The 18,377-nt window shown below is 27.2% G+C and overlaps 1 protein-coding gene across 1 annotated transcript in view; it reads left to right on the plus strand.

The window, feature by feature from the left end:
* Positions 1-18,377, plus strand: part of LOC107438306 (pituitary homeobox x) — a 61,608-nt gene that overhangs the window by 19,501 nt on the left and 23,730 nt on the right. Inside the window, exon 2 of the mRNA XM_016050565.3 lies at positions 8,889-9,151. Coding sequence (XP_015906051.2) covers positions 8,889-9,151 — 263 coding nt within the window. The remainder of the gene's footprint in view (positions 1-8,888; positions 9,152-18,377) is intronic.

Consider the following 18,377-nt stretch of genomic DNA (forward strand, 5'->3'; position numbering starts at 1 on the left):
TTCATAATAATAAAACAAACGCATATGTTCTTTTTAAAAGACACGTATTATATTTATGTATCAAACTTTTCAGTACTTTTTATTAACTGAGCATTTTCAACCAAAGAATGAAGAAAAATCAAATTATTCCATACATATACGCATTTTTTCAGTTGATTAATCTAATAAATATTCGTTTTTATAGGTATAAAAACCAGTTCTCTGTAAACATCACATAAGATTTAAGTATTATTTAACTGAATGGAACAAATTGCGAATGAAAAAGTTTTTAATAACATTGAAATTGATTCTCTTTTTTTGCTTACTATATACATGCACTTTTTCAATTGATTAATCCAACAAGTATTCCATTTCATAGGTAAAAAAATAGTTGACGTTAAACTTAGAATAAAATTCATACTATATTTAACTAAATGAAACAAAATTACAAATTGAAAAAAGGTTTCAATGAGATTAAAGTTAATTCTCTCTTTTAAATATATCGAATAAAAATGCAGTAAAAATAAAAAAATAAACGTATTTTTTTTCAATATTTCACATTAAGGACAATGTAAAATTTATTAACATCTTTCTTTATTATGCTTGCAAACAATTGTTACTGCCATTGGCTTAAAAGTCATAAAGACTAGTTTGAAAAGCTTCGTGGTATTTGATCAAGACCGAAAATGAATTTGCCAATTGCATCAATATTATAGTTTGCTACATGATTGGGTGACATTCCATATTTGAACTTAAATATGTCTGTTTCTATTCTGAAAACAAATAAAGAATTCTATTTTCATTCATTTCCCCAAAATTTAATAAGATGTTTTTAAGTGTTTTTCCACATTTATGCAGAGGATTTATTCGACGGAAGATAAATTTAATTTAGAATTTTATACAAACTGCTTTTATAAACAGTGTAATAACCGTTTCATTCTTGTTTATGAAAAAGCAAACACAAATGTAACATGTTTGTAAAGGATAATTTGAAAAGTATTTCAATACAAGATTAAAAATGAAGAATTTGGAAACTAAAAATAATAAAATAATAATTATAAATAATATTAAATTATAGTGCAAACAATATAATAAACATAATATTAAAAAATAGAAATTAGATAATAATAAATATTAATAATAATATGAATGTAAATAATAATATAAATAAAAGTATAAATATAGATAATTTTAATAAATTTCACATTAAGGATAGTGCAAAATTTATTAACATCTTTCGTTCTTATGCTATTTACAAATATTTTGTTAGTGACACAGGCGCAATGTCATCAAAAGTTTGAATTGCTTTTTATTATTTAATAAAGATCGAGAGCTATACTGAAAATACATTTCCTAAGCGTATCAATTTTATCGTTTTGATCAATGATTGGGTGATCTTAAATATTCAAATTTAAATATATTTGAAAACTAATAAAGAATTACTCCCAAAGATAATAAATTGCTTGGGTTTTTCCAAATTATCCGACTAGTATCGGCAACCTTTATTAAATATTTATAAAAATGTTTAAAAAACTAGTTAATTAGTTTTAATATGTGTAAAAACTTATAAAACTAGCAACAAAAAAAATGGCTTTTTTNTTTAAAATGGCGGGCACTTGGGACGAAGACCCATTGGCCTCAGAAAATGCCAGAACTGCTAATCTCTTCTCGTTAACCAGAGAGCACCTGTGGCAAAGCCACGGTAGTGGAGCAGCATCGCCCACGTTCCACAATCACAAACCCGTTTATAGGGTGGGTTACATTCACACACAGAGGAGAAAGGACATAGAACACAGAGAGAAAGAAACATCCTTGTCCTGAGCAGGATTCGAACCCGCTACCATCGGCTCCACAGTCAGGCGCGCTAACCACTCTGCCACCTGGTCGGCGCAAAAAAAATTTGATTATTATTATCTTTATTTTTTATTAAACGGCCATTTTTAAGTGAAAATAAGATATATTTTTGTATATACGCTAAACACTGCAAAAAAAATTTTGATCACACAAAACAAAAAATCCCTTTGAGGATTTTATTTAGAAGGCTATCAACTACGTTTTGAACTATTATCTTATGCTACTGAGTTAGGGATCAATGTAGTTAAAAAAGTAATTTTTAAAAAATTTCCACACTTGTTTTCTACGAAAAAAAATAGAATTCTACTTTTTTCTCTTAGACTGTTGTTCAAAACATGTGTGCAATAATCATAAACAATCATAAAAAATTCTATGCAATTATTTTACAAGAATCATGAGATATCATGCTTTAAGTGGTGCACAATATGAAAAAATAAGCATATTTGAAATAAGCATATTTAAAGACTTAAAATCATTAGTGCATCCATCGCTATTACCTTGCACAAAAACTGCTGTAACTTTTTGAATAATTAGAGTACCAACGAAAATAAAGTATTTTCAGAAAGCTGAGAGTACAGGGACTCAATTACTCATTAAACTCAATTTCAAAAATTTTGCCCAAAATCATATTTTTGCACTAGTCAGATATCTTAAGCAGATAATTTATGTATTATTTTAGAATTTTAATCAAATTGATAATTAATAATTTTAACAACCGTTTCATTTTTGCTAAAAGAAACGTGAAGAAAAAGGCAGTATGTTCTAAGGGATAATTTTAAAAGTATTGCAAGACAACATTAAAAAAAAATACGACAAAAACAACAAAGAAGCAAACCACCAATAAGAATAATAAATATAAATAAAGTTAATATTATTGAATTAACTACTTTGTAAAAGAAATTATAAACACAAAAAATTTTATTTTTTTAGGAAAATTCGAGAAGATTTTCAATTCGAAATTTAAATAATAAAAAAAATTCATTGAATTAAAACAATACTATATATATATAGATTAAAAATAAATATAAACAATAAATATAAGTAAAAATATAAATTTAAACATTATGTATGACTAATGAATATGACTAGAACATATGATAACAAATACTTGTATAACAAATGTAAATAAAAAATATAAATAATAAACATAAATGAAAAATACGATTAAGAAATATAAATAATAAATATAAATAGTTAATCTGAATGCAGACGGTCACAATTATTGAGCTACATAGAAAAAAAAATTTAAATAACTTTTGGGTGGTTAGAGAGTTTCACATTTAGATAGTTGATTGGAATTTTTTTTTGAATACTTAGTTTTTTGTTCATTTTTTGGTTAAAGTGCCGAATTATAACGTAACTGAGTGCATATCAATACCACAACCTGCCTATTCTGTTTTAACTAAGCAGTACAGTTTCGTTACTCACTTTTGTGGGGAAATATTAGAAACAAAGTTCACACAAATAACCTCAAAAAGTACTTTTAAAATATTCCTACAATATTTGAACTCAGTTTATTTTTTCCTTTACAAAACTCAGAATCTGAATTCCTGTTTAAAAATTGCAAACCAAAAGAAAATATGGTTTTGTCAATGGGTAATTTGAAAGCATATTTTGAGTCATGACGTAATTAATAAAATATATTTAAAATGTTTCAATTTGTTCCAATTTATTGCAATTTTAGGTGCTTTTTTTTCTCAAATTTTGCTTTGAACACTGACTACTTATCTGTTGTTCTATGAAAATTTATTTGTCTCTCTTGAGATCTTTATTTCATAAACTAGCTTTTGAATTGATGTTGAAAATAACTAAAGATAAAGAGATTGGATGTTGTCTATTATAAGACTCAACATTCATATTGAAATTTTTAAGAATATATAAAATTTAAAATGTAAAAACAAGAGAGACAAATCCGTTTACAATATGAACTACTATAATAATATGAATCTCATTATTAAGCAAAATCACTCCTCGTTTACTTCTTTTTGTTGAGTTACATAATCTGTATTCCTCTTATGTTAATCGTTTCTTAAGTGTAGTTGATTCTTTTTTAAATGCAAGTAATCGTTTATTTCGCTACTATTAACATATTAACAAAACATTCTCACATAGAACAATAATTATATATTCAATTAACAAAATGTTCTTTGTTTTTGCAGAAAATATCATTTTCTTAAGGAAAAAAATGTGCTTAGTAAAAAATGAAGACATTTTTAAAAATAAATGAATGAGAAGCAATCACGGGGGTTGGCAACTGGAGCGAGCAGGAGGCAGACCCTGCTAGTTTATAAAAAAAAACATTTTATGTTAATATTTTTCGATATTATAATTTTTTATTTTGATAGAATATTGTGGCCAAACTTATTTATTTATTTAATAATCTACAAGAAAATTTTATTTTCTGAAACTGTTATTTTATTTATTAAGACACTCTTTTCTGTCCAAAGTTAACAGTTATGCTTAGATATATAGTTTATTTTCACATTTTAAAGTTAGATTAAAATAAAATGTGATTCAGTTTTAATATGATAGAAAATATTCTTTTAAGCTGTATAATATTTTTTCATTATTCTTTTGAGTTACGTACGATATTTTTTCGAGCACTTAATTTGGGAAATTGTTTTGAATTAGACTTTTGGGGAAATAAAGCATTTAGAAATCCAGATAAAGCAATTAAAAAATTTAATACTTAAAAATAAATAAAAGAATTAATGAAAAATCAATACCATTTTCTGACAAAAACAAGGGTCCTTAATAGTTTTGTGATGCATTTAGAATTTTTAAATGTTATTTATATGGTTTTCTCAGAACTTGAAACTATTCAGAAGAATGACTTTTTTAAACCCGTAAAAAAGTATGGTAAAACTACCATAATATGATAAAATTTACCGTGTTGCTGGCTCGACGAGAACACCAAAAAGCTCAATAATTTTTATAGAAGCTATTTGGTAATGAATTTAGAAATACAAAACAAATCGGTTTTACAATCTGTTATATATTTTGATCAATGTGGTGAAATTTGGTAGTTTTATCATTATACCTTAGAGCATGGCATAAAAAACCATTCATTTGGTTAAGTTTACTTACCAATTTTACATTTATTACTAAATGTGGGGTGATAAAAGCTATAATTTGATATTATAAAACTATAATTTGATAATTATACATAATTGAAAACCAGAGTCTCAGTAAATCGTAATCATGTGAACGGAAAAATTATAATATCACATATTTTAGCAGCATTCGCTGATTGATATGAATTCTGCTCTCGGCTTGCACAGACCACAGTGCTGAAGAAAAAAATCCTCAATGACAGACGGATCATGGGTTATAATCTCCTTACTGTCTGACTAACAGTGAGAAGTTTTTGTGCCTTTCCTCTCCATGAAACGCAAATGTTGTTCAATGCTCTATCCAGAAGTTCCCGTGTCTTCTGAGTTGAGTTTGAAATTACAAGGCTACGGAGTTGAACAATGATGGTTGTAAACTCAGAATTGAGTCGGTTGTTCAACGCTGGTTTTAAAATAAAAACTATAAGCAACCTTTTAAAAGTTATCCTAATTTTAAAAGAAAAAGAAAAGGTTTTTGCTGAAAAAAATATTTTTAATATTTCAGGAGAAATATTTGTTTTTTAATAATTTATTTAGAAAATATGCTTCACTCTAAAAAAAAAAAAAATTTTCGATCTAATTTATATTAGTTTATGCTAGTAGTAGTGTACAACCAAGCAATTTGAATTTGTTCTTTCAAATCCAAGGAAACTCAAACCAAGTGGAAAAGGCTAATGCTAGTCATTTTAATTTTACAATATTTTGTTGTTGTCGTGATAATGTTATCGTAGTTATCAAAATAATGGTATTGACACAATGTTGTTTGATTCAAAATATGTTTCTATAATTTTTTGACGTTAATTTTACATGTTATTAAATGTCCTTGCATTTATAGAAATTAGTTAGAGTTTCATACCTTCTATTTAACGTATAATAAATTAAAGATCTTTTTATGGCTGACTTTTTAATCTCAAAGCAATTTTTTATTTTTGGAGTGATTATAAATTTTTCTTAAAAAAGTTCATATCGTGACAACGAAAAAAAAAGCTAAATATTTCACCTATATCCTCTACTTGACTCTATTTTTTATATTTCATAGAAATGAATAAATCTAGATTTCTATGAATAACTTCACAACCAAAATGTTTATTATTAATACGTAATGTAGGGTGCAAGTTATACTACAGCTAATCTCTAATAAAATTATCATACATAGAATTACTTGTTATAAGTTACTCACCTATATATATACTTCTAACAAGCATCAGATCAGTATTATTTTTATTTATAAGCTCGTCATTTATTTTCTCTTTAATACAAGTTTATTATTTAATTATATTCTTTAAAAAAATAAACAATATATGCCCTCCATTTTAGATTAATTTTGTATAATATAATGAGCTTTTGAATAAATTATTTAAAATATTAATATGGTGAACAAAAAATATTTTTGTCTTAAAAGATGTCTAACTTCCTTCTCTGAAGTTAATTCTATTTATTATTTTTCTTTTTAACTTATCATTCTTTTTTGCTTAGAAGATAAAAAAGTTTATAATAAAAATTATCAGGAAATATTCTGTTCGATTCAATTTTTTTATGGTCTACTATGATCATTATTGTATTTCTCTTACTGTGCACAGATCATTTATCTAGTCATATTAATTTTATCATTTTGCAATTTTTCTTATTCTTTTAATCATATTTAAATTAATATATAATTTTTTAAGAATAGATTGGATAAAATATACAGAACTTTTCAAATTTCAGAAATTGTTATATTTATATCTAGAAATTATAAATATTTAACAAAAGTCAAACCGTAATTTTTATGATAATTTAATTAGCTATTACGTAACAATACAGATCATGATTTTCATTCATATTACATTAATTCTGTATAGAGATATCCCTTTTCAAAATTTTCTAAAAGGATTGTTAATTTATTTCCCTTTACAGTTGTTACTGTGTAGTTTTATGTTTCTTAATTGACTATTAATAGCCCGTTAAATTCTTTGGCATATTTTATTAAACGCCAGCAAATTCATTTGGTATTATGAATGAAGCACCGTGAAAAGCTTAGAAATTCCAACTATTGTCATTATTGCTTTAGGAGAAAGCAATAATTAAAGAAATAAGAGCACTAATTACAGTCAATTTATTCGAGAAAGCATTTTATCTCTCACATTATTTAAAATGGTATTCTTTAAAACGTTTATTTGGATTGATAATAGAGATGTATAGACTGCTTTGGTTTTCGCTTTAACATTCTTAATATATTAACTGGAATTTTAATTTTATCAATATAATTTATTAATGGAAATACGTGTTTTAAAATTAATAAATTGCCACATCAACTAAAAAGTATTTATGCTCTCACGAATAATACATTTCCTAGAATGAATAAACAAAATAATTCTATTGTGTTTTAAAAAGTATATGACTAATAACTATTTTTTTACCACGTTTATATAAACTTGCCTTCGTGTATGTCTGTCCGGGTGGAATTTTGTAATCAGTTTTAAACTAACTTCCCGACTAGCTACAAACTTCAAATTTGGCACATAGTTCTGAATTGGAGGACAATGCATGAAAATGAAGAGAAAAAAGACATACAAAGTAAAATAAAATTAAAATTTAAAAAAAAATATTATTTTCGAGATTGTCTTTTGTTGTCGATTCCATTATTTCAAATTAGTATTACATGTCAGGTGAAAAGATTTTTATTATCGGAGTATTTTTATTGGCTGAAAAATCACGTGGTAGGATCCAGTTTTTCCTCATTCATTTCCAGATTGTTTTGGTTGTCATCAGCATAAAACTAATGAAAGTCGTAAAGGTATTGTTTTTCTATAAAGATTTTTGTATCCCTAATTTAAAATGAAAGTTCTATTATTTTAGTAGTGGTCTTGTAGTAGTCTTGACTACTCTTGACTAAGAAAAATAATCTAAATAAAAATATATATTTTTAAAAACCACGTTTTTTGTAGTGAAGAATAATAATTGAAAAGTAATAATTTTTAAAAAATATAAAATAAAAATTAAAAAAATTATAATTTAAAATAAAAAAATTCAAAATAAAAAATAATATTTTTAAAAACCACGTTTTTGTAGTGGAGAATAATAATTAAAAAAAAATTGAAAAACGAAAAACGTGGGGCGCATGAAATACATAACAGTACATATACACATACATATACACATTTTCTTACTCATACACATGCACAGCCACATATACATCCACATACATATGCATATACACAAACATATTCCACATCCACATTCAGATACAATTACAATTACAGATATACATACACATATTCTCAAGAGCACACATACACACACTAATATAACATTACTGTTATGTATTTCATGCGCCCCACGTTTTTTGTTTTTCAAATTTTTTTTAATTATTATTCTCCACTACAAAAACGTGGTTTTTAAAAATATTATTTTTTATTTTTAGTTTTTTATATCTAATTTTGATTACTTAAAGAATTTTCTCAGTATTTATAAAATATTTTTTTGTTAAATAGTGATGTAATATTTTTCTCATCAATATGTTACAGTGAAAATGAAAGATTTAATAAAGAAGACTAATTATTTTCAAAATATAACAAGATTAAATGCAGAGTGTGCAAAAAAAGTGAATAAATATTAATCCCCCCCCCCGCTAATGATCGAAATCGAATGCTAGTACTCAACCACGGAGTGTTCTACGGAGTGACTTCAAGCATGATAATTAATCAGCGTAGACGATATTTAAAACGATATAGTCAAAACAATTTTTAATTGCAAAGTATAAAAATTTTTATATTATTTTAAATAATGTAATTTTAAAAGACAAAATGGAAAATTTGGACGTAATCTATCGAATAGTTCCTGAGAATTGAATTGAAAAACTGTAATTACGTTCGTAATCATAAACTGAGCTTCAAAAATTGCTTCATATCATAAAATTCTCTTTATCTATGCGTTATTTATTTATTTTTTAATTTTTGTCAACAGCGGATACCAATCATCATCATCACCCGTCCGGCGATAAAATCAGAGGAGGCGGCAATGCGGACGCTGGCGGCGAAAGTGGAGAGAATTCAGGTGGTGATGATGGTGACCCAAAGAAAAAGAAGAGACAAAGAAGACAAAGAACCCATTTCACGAGTCAACAACTTCAGGAACTGGAGGCAACGTTTGCGAGAAATAGGTATCCAGATATGTCCACGCGAGAAGAAATAGCGATGTGGACTAACCTAACAGAAGCTAGAGTTAGGGTAAGTGTTTATTCATAATCTCCATTAGCAAATTTGATAAACATGGTCAAGGCAAAGAATATATAGTATAGCTTTGAGGAGAACTCCTCCAGACTAAAAGTTTGGGGCTGTCTGCTGATATGGTAACAAGCGAGTGCACATTTCTAATGGGGGTGCCACGGAAGAATGAAGGTGTCGATTGGTTTACTCATGCACATCTATGCCAAGATACTATGACAAAACTACTCACCCCACACGCCTATTCGGAGTGACTTTTCCTCGTTACCATGGTACCTGCCACGACGTGAGACTGATGCATAGAGGAGTTCTCCTGAAAGCCACACTATACACAGGGGAAGAACGCTGACTTCGATAGGCATAATGCAAACCGGTGTCCCATGGCTTGGTGTGGTCCCTGTGTATGAAGGAAAAAGCAACATTAAAGGGCAGAGTAGCAGAGGTTTTAGAAACGGGAATTTACACTCTTCTTCTCTTTACCACTACTGTGGTTAGGGAAGGGTGTGTTGGCAATGAGATGAAAAATTTTATATATATATATATCGCAAAGAAAAGTTAAGAATTTAAAATTTATTAAGTGTTACTAAATGCGCATAACCTGCATGTACATAAAACTTGCAGATATTAACAGTAATAAATTTATAAATTATCTAGAGTTCAATAAATTTAAAATACATGATTTTAATTGAATTAAAATTAATATTTTAGACATCGTCGATAATTTTGATTCAAGACTATAGATAGAAAATTATTACACGCTTTTATGCAAAACAATTTTGCCTTATGGGCTATTAGACGATGCCATACAACCGATGAAAGACTCATAGTTGAAAGACTCGAGGAGGCCCAACCGCAGGTTACCTGTTGTAGGGATAAATATAGAAACCAGTTCACAGAGACAAGAACAGTGGTCCATAGATCTGGTCAACTCCACAAAAGGACAATAAAGCTAGCTCAGGACCATTATTTGAGACTTCTAACCAATGGGGCAGGTCCGTAATAATGACGCAACTGTCTCGCAATCTGTATATTGCAACAGGAACATCCGTTTCACGGATAGCAGTCGCCAGAAACTTAATGGAGGTAGCCTGTATGTCAGGAGCCCTGTAGTCTGCATCCCTTTGATTTTGAATTACAAAAAAGACCCTCTAGAATGATGTTGAGAACACTTTGACGAGGAATGTTTCATGTTGAATTCTTTTTGAAGATGAGTCATTCTGGGCAATGACTCGATACGTGCTCTCATCAGGGGAGAATTCGGGTGTCGAAATCGGTCGTCTGATTTTGTTGAAAAGGACCACTATGGTCGAAATGTTCTGGTGGTTTGAGCAAGCATTATGGGAAACGGGGCATATTGACCTTCGTGTGTTTGATAGAGGTACTCTGATAGGTCAGGGTTATAGGGACGAGATCCTTGCATCCAATGTAAGACTTTTCCTTGGAGCATATGTACCAATGTGAAGCATATGGACGATAACGTGCGTTCACACAGAGCTCATTTGGTGAACTAATACCTCCAGTCGGAAGTTATTCAACGATTGGAGTGGCTTGCGATATTCCTTGACCTTAATGTCATCGAACATGTATGGGAAGTCCTTAGACGCGCAGTTTCAGCTTGAGGACCAGTTGAGGTCGTGTTTTATGAGTATCGATTGATAAGAACCCTAGTAAACCATATGAAACGCCGATGCGTGGTTTGTCTAGCTGTAAGAGGTGATCATACACCCGATTAGTCGTGTTTTTCTCTGACTGACAGAGTGTTGGTCAGGTGCTATGCTGTACAAGTGTCCAGTTTTCTTATTTAAGAAACAGATTGGACCTTTTTTGCTTGCGTATATATTGGTTTTATATCAGATGATATTTCGTCTGCGTTTGGTTTTATTTACTTTGATAGTTTTTTTTTTTATTGAGAAGAAAACAATTGTCCCTTCAATAGTTTTGACATTTGATTTAACCAGTATCTCTTTAATAGCCTTCCACTTTCAAAACTAAAAGACGATCTTTTGAGATTTTGCTATGATTATAAAAATGTCCGTAATTGCGAACTTAATTACTTTGAAATTCTAATGAATGCGTGTCCGGCTAACTTATTGTTACACAATATTGAAAATATCAATTTTTTTTATTAGATTTATTGATAATTTTTCTTTAATTTTCAAAATTATATAATTTTGTAAAGATTATCAATATTTGTCCTGTTGAATTAATGCTGATCCATAATCATAATGATAATATTAATTTTCATTTTCTGTATCAAAAAAGAAAAAAAATATCTGCTTTGTTGACATATAAGATTAAAGGATTGATTTTAAGCTTGTTATAAAGAAACTAATTGCATGGAATTGTAATGTTTCTAAAAACATTTATTTAAGTACTCTTTTTGATCAATAAAATTGAATTAAAAAAATTTGAAGAAAAAAAAGCAAATAACTAAGCTTAAATTTGATGAAGGACAGCTGATATCTTACAAATGTAATCAAATTAGTTCTATACGAAATAATTGTGCTTATTGTGTATTAAAATTAATAAAGGAGTATTCTTGCTTAAGAGTCTTTAAGCTATCTAGATTAATATTTTAATCATATGCAAATCCAATTCAGGCAAATTCGTGCCTAGCAACATAAACCTCTGCGTAACTGAACAACAATCTCTTCCGTTATTCAATTAAATAATTAGCATTTTTCAATAATGTTAACTATTTCTATTAAAATCATCGAGTTAAAATGTTGTATTTATTATAAATTATAAATTTTGCATTAATCATATCATTCATTACATTATTAATTATATTATTAATTATATTATTAATAATGAATTTTGAATTGTCCAGTATAATACATTATTTTGCACAAATCGAGTATTCGGGCCAATCCAAGGTAACAAACGCATCAAAAGCGTTTCTTAACTTCAGTATGAACGTGTCTGAAAAATATATCCCACTACCATCCATGTACGCTTTGATTTCATATTTTTCAATCTTGCAACTTAGTTGCGAAAATATTTTTAAATCATTTTTGCGAATTATTTAGAAGCACATAATAACATTTCTTCCCACTCGTTTTATGTGTTCCTAATCGTGTTTTATTTTGAAATTTTCTAGAATTTTTGTGATATTTTTACTTATTAACATTTTGTTTGCTAATCGGTCTCTTTCTTTCTTTTCCTTTGGTGCTCCAAACATTTTTAATTAATAAATTTTGCTTTGGCTATATTGATACAATATTTGAAAGCACTATTTTTGCTGATTTAATAGTATAAGCTGATGAAGAGAATACATCTAATCTTTCTTCCCTTTTCTTTTTCTTTCCTTGTTTTCTTATGTATTATGCATTCCACGCTTGTTTTACGAACATGATGGTTACAAAATTCTTTAATGTTTTAAAGTTGAATCAGAAATAAAATCACGGCTGAATAGAATTAAATTAGAGATTTAAAAGTGTTTTTTTTTTGGTAATTAAATTGGTATTTAATTTCAAGCTAAAGGCATATTTTTTTAAACTTATCATCGCAGTATTTTTTAAATCGAATAAAAACCTTGTCACAAGAAAGTCAATCGACTTTTATGGAAGTGCGCGATAACGTAACAGTAAAATTTAAATGTCATTTATTGTAATGCTCGTTTTTTTCTGTTAAAAAATATTTTGTGCTTGCTATTTGCTTTTAAAACACACTTTTCTGAGATTTAAGATAAACTTTATGTCTCTGAAATAGTTAATAAACATTATAAAAAAGCAATTTAAAATTTGATTATCGCTGATTATGTTTTGACCTATTCCTATAATATTTTATTATATAAATTTTCATACATATAATTTTTGTTTACATCATACTTTTTAAAAACTTTCAAAATAGTTTATTTAGAAATGGAGAGATTATATCAGTACTCACGTTCAGTTTGTAGATATATAGAAGACATTTCCTTTTTGCTGCAAATTCATTCTTCCTCGTAAAAATCTTTAAGATTGAATTTACTGCAAATACTTTTTTTTATACCTTTTCAAAATTTCTTTGAGTCTAACTGTATTATTTTTCAGTTTTTCGTGAAATTCTATGAACTTTTTAATATTAATTTCCTATTATTACTATTCACATAGATAATTCTAAAACTTAAAACGCAGACGATAAAGAAAAGAAATAAAAGCGATTCGTCAAACAAAGCAAATTAAAAGCGGAAGAAAATTAAATTAGTTAAAATATTAATTAAAAAAGGGCTATATTCTTAGTTTTATGGACTAAAAAGTTTGTTATTACTAAATAATTAGCAGAAATTTTCCAAATACTTTGATTAATCACGAAAAACTACTTTAAATTCACAAAACAATAGTTGAGTTGAAAAAAAAGAAGAAAAAAAAGAGCAAAAACCCAACAACAATAAACTTATTAATGTGCTTTATAGTTTCAATCACAAAAGCTTTTTCTTTAATGCTAGAGCGTTTAAAAAAGCGACGCATTTTTTTCTTCTTCAAAATTCACCAAAATGGCAGCACTTTCATCCTAATAGTTAAGAGTCAAACTACGATAAAAAGTTAAACTACAAGTTTGAATGACGAGTTTATCGTTTCTTTTAACATTTTCAATGGAATTTATGAATATGTTTCGCAGTAATTGTTCGATTATTTGTTTTAATTTAATTCTATGAAATGTTTAGGTGTTAAATATTTAAAAGATGTCATGTGTTATGAAGACAAAAGTACATTCATCGTGATACATATTTTATAATATTTTAATTTATCAAAATTTTTCTTATCCTTAACTTTTTTTACTTCAATAATAAAGGATATAAAGGTTGAATAAAAAAGGATATTTATTCGGTTGACATGCATTAATTCTTTCTAAACTAATAGAAGAATAAATAAAGAAAATAATTAATAATGTAGGCATTTTTCTTTCCTATATTTATAGTAAAATTTATTATATTGCAATATGACACAATGGAATAAAAAGGAGTAAATAAATATTTATCAGAAAGACTTCTTACGAAAAATAGAACTACAAATGGAACTAAAGCTTTATGTTTCAACACAAATGCTTAAAATGGAAAATTTTAAAACACTAAACCCACACAATTTATCTTTATTCAGCAATTTTAAATGAAATGAAGCAGAAAAAATTTAACTTAAGTCACAGAAAAGTACTATTCATTCATACTATGAACATAATCGTATAGAAGTAAACAAAAATATGACAGTGACACTTTATTATTGACAGTTATTTTTTACTAACAGCGACACTATGAAACTAAAGAAAAAAACGAACTTTAGAGCTATAAGCAGCAGAGAAGTATTTTTCATTTGTACTACAAACCCAATCATACAGGAGTAAACAAAAATATGACAGCGACACTGAATTATAAATCGTAGAATATCAACTATTCAAATCTGCAGTATCAACTAATCGTTTACTTTTAGTGTTCTTAGAGGGCACGTTGGGAGAGAAGAAACTTATAGGAAAGCGTCGTGATGATGTAATGGCGTATTATTTGCATAGTGTATTATTTTCATAGTGTTTATGTATTATTTTCCATTTTCCATGGTTTCCACTATACTTTATTTAAAAATAGCAAATTAAGGTATGAAAAATTCCACACATTTTGAGAAAATGATTCTGAAAGTTGCTGCTTTAAGTAATTATCGAGATCTATAAAAAAAATTTATGGTAATTAATTTGTCTGAAAAATTTAATAAAAAAGCAAACTAAAAAAAATTAATTAATCTAAACCAAAAAAGGTTTTGAAAATACAATTTGTCAGTATTTCTTAAAGTTACATAAAAACGATGTTTTTCTAAATTTGAAGACCAAAATAAATTTTAAATTTCAAGACATATATGCCTTAGTGAAAAATTTAAAAATTTTTAAAGAACAAAAGCAATTTTTTTGCAACTTTTTTTAAAAATAATTTGTTAACTGCACTGAACAAAAATTGTAAGAGAACAGCAGTTTCAATTTTAGGAATTTAAAGAAATTAAATAAAATGCAAGAGTAAACTGATTACGTGGATTTAAATTTTTTATTTCTTATAATGATTTTAATTACAATTTTATAAACGCAACAATGCATTGTGAATTCATGTTTCTGTATGGTTTAATACAATTTTTGTATTCATAGCAATAAGATTTAAATTTATTAAAAGTTTACATTTAATGTAAATTTTTAAATTTAATTTAAAATAAGCAATTTTTTAACAAATTTTAAATAATTTTTAGGAAATAGTTATAAATTGTTCTCTAAATAACAAAAGAATTCTACACAATGCTTAAAAGTGATATTTATATAAATGCTATTCATATCTGAACGATGAGTTTATGCTGGAGTTATATATTTTAGAAGAATAAAGCATTTTCTATTGAAATACATTTATTGTTATAACTACACATATTTATTTTAATGATTATAGCCTAATTTTGTATCATAATTCTTAATTCGAACATAAGTAAAAACAAAACAATAAAATATAAATGCCAAAATTTAAAAACCACCTCTTGTTTCAGAATAAATACAATAGTATAATCACTAATAAAAATGAAGTCAAAAAGAACAATTAACGCATTTTCATGATTTCGAGAATTATAACACATAGAAATAATTCCCATAAAATAATGGATATATATAATTGTTTTAAAATTAAATAATGACATCAAGAGAAGAGATGATAGATTTATTACAAATACATACTTATTTATAGCGTGAACTAAGAAAACTGAATTAACATAGTTAATTCAGTTTTTATTGAAAATCTTTAGAGATATTTCTCCCTAAAGACAAATCAAATGTATCTAATTGTAGGTGACGATACCAGCATGTTTTGAAATAGATAATTAAATTACTGAAATGGATGCAAAAAGTGTCGCAAAAATAAATGACGGCATTTGAGAAACATATCGGAAAATACTAATATGAAATTCAAATTTCAACTATTATTTGATATGGAAATGATTTAATATTCTTAAACTGAAAAGAAAAATCTAAACATTATTTGTTTTCATTCTATGATCTATCTCGAACTGAGAAAATTAATTACATTTTCTGGAATGTTTTCGCCTTTTTAATTAAATAAAACTCCTTTTCAAAATACATAAGAACTGAATAGCGTCGGTAATAACCGACGTTCTTTATAATAACAGTAAAATCAGTTGCTATTATGATGAGAAGTATTTAAATTAATAAAAAAGATAATATTTTCCACCAAATTCTTTAAAATATTACATTTTGAATAAATGTCTGTTTTTCCCCCCTCACTTAACTTTTATTTATGATGCTTCAGAAATGAATAAACTTATGAAGAAACTTCAATTCTATTGATATTTAAGTGTATCGTTAAGAAATATTTCCTCTGTTACGTGACTAGTTTTCTTCACATAAGTGTTGTATTTAATAAATCATTTTAAGAAATTTAAAATGTAAATTTGAATTTAAATTCAATATAGTATTAAAAAGGAAATTTTTTTTAACATAAATATTTTTTTTTGTTTGCAGATGTATTATGAATAAAAACATAATTTTTATCAGAATGCTTTAACGAAATATTTGGTATTAAGCTCGGTGATTTGATTCAAGTAAACTTCGAGATTTTTAATTAAATGCTTCATCTTTTCAAAATATGTATTAATACTTAGTTTCAACTTTAAACTACTTAGTTTCACTATAAACTACTTTATGTTCAGCTTCAACCCTTTAAAAAAGAATGGATTTCTGAGACAAAAAAAAAAGTATTTGTTCTTGCTTTTATTATTTTTCCATACAAATTGTAACATGCATATATCTATATAATTAAAAAAAAGAAGAAAAAAAAGAGATTTAGAACTTCTTATTTCACTGCTTTTTCGTTCTCTTTCCGCTAAATGACTCCCATTTTCATTGCATTACAAAAAAGAAAAAGAAAATGGAAAAACGATAAAGATCGAAAAACAATAGATAGAAAAAAGAAACATAAGATCTTAATAAGTACAATAAAATTGACCAACGATATGAAAATTCAACTAAAGAAAAAGAGATAAAAAAATTACAGTGTATTTCATTCCGTTAAGGAAACTAGTATACTTTCAGCAAATTTAAAAATTAGCTACAGAATTCGTCAACAGATGGCGTTAACTGATTGAGAAAAAGTCCTATGAAACAATGTTTTATGCTACGTAAGGCTATTCTTACTGAAATATTTGCACGAGTGTTTGTTAATTTTATTCAGAGACTACGCCATGTTATTTCTGCAAATAGTGGTTATTTTGATTACATTCTTTTACATTTTTCAGAGTTATTCTCCGTTTCTTAATTAAAACTCAGAAAACTGCACATTTCTTATCCCCTACCCTTTTCATTTACTCACTTTTGAAAACGATGATCATTTTTTGGACAGCCGTTACTTTCTGCTCACAATCTCAAAAAATTATTAGCAAATGAGTGCGTGAACAACAATAAAAAATTTAGTATCGGAAAAACGACATTACTACGTTACTTTGAAGAGAAGACAAATTTGAAACTAAAAATTGAATATAGCGTATCGACAACATTTCGATCAGAAGTTTGCGCAGTTAACTTCCTGCAATAAATAAATAATTAAATGAAATAAATTGTATACTTTTATATGAGTTCCGTATCAAATGGAGAGCATATAAAACTTTCTAGACTTGGAGGACTGGATCAAATCATTTATGGTGTTTAAATATAGTTAAATTGTACCTTCCCTTTCAATAAAAATTCAAAAATGTAGGCAAAGTTATAAAGACGACAAGGTAACTTTGCCCACCAAATGTTTTTGGTCGAGAATTTACAGTCAAATTCTGTGAAATTTGTCCTTGCTATGGGCAAAATAAGCAACTATTACTGATGATTATTTTAATAATTTATATTTATAAGACTTTTGTTGCAGTTCATATACGTCGCACTGGAGCTGCATAATAGTTTTTTTTTATCGATAGTGGGGTCAACATCCAAGGAGAAACTGAAAACACACCTCAATTTTGAATCTTTGTATAGGGTATTGCTCCCCCGCTTTGGTGGACCGATTCTAAGCACGAAAGCGAAGTTGAGCCCTTTTACTGTGAAACAGCTAATCTCGCCCTCTCGGTCCCTTCGCAGACTGATCAACGTGGTCAGTGATCACCCTGCGATCAGTGACACTCTGATAGCAGCCAGTGATGCTTGATTTCTGTTATCCGCTGAGAACCGTAATCCATCCAAACAATCCACTGCGGGACCATATATATATATATATATATATATAACAAAATTATAT

The sequence above is a fragment of the Parasteatoda tepidariorum genome, chromosome 3 (genome assembly GCF_043381705.1).
Source record: "Parasteatoda tepidariorum isolate YZ-2023 chromosome 3, CAS_Ptep_4.0, whole genome shotgun sequence".
Taxonomy (NCBI): Eukaryota; Metazoa; Arthropoda; class Arachnida; order Araneae; family Theridiidae; genus Parasteatoda; species Parasteatoda tepidariorum.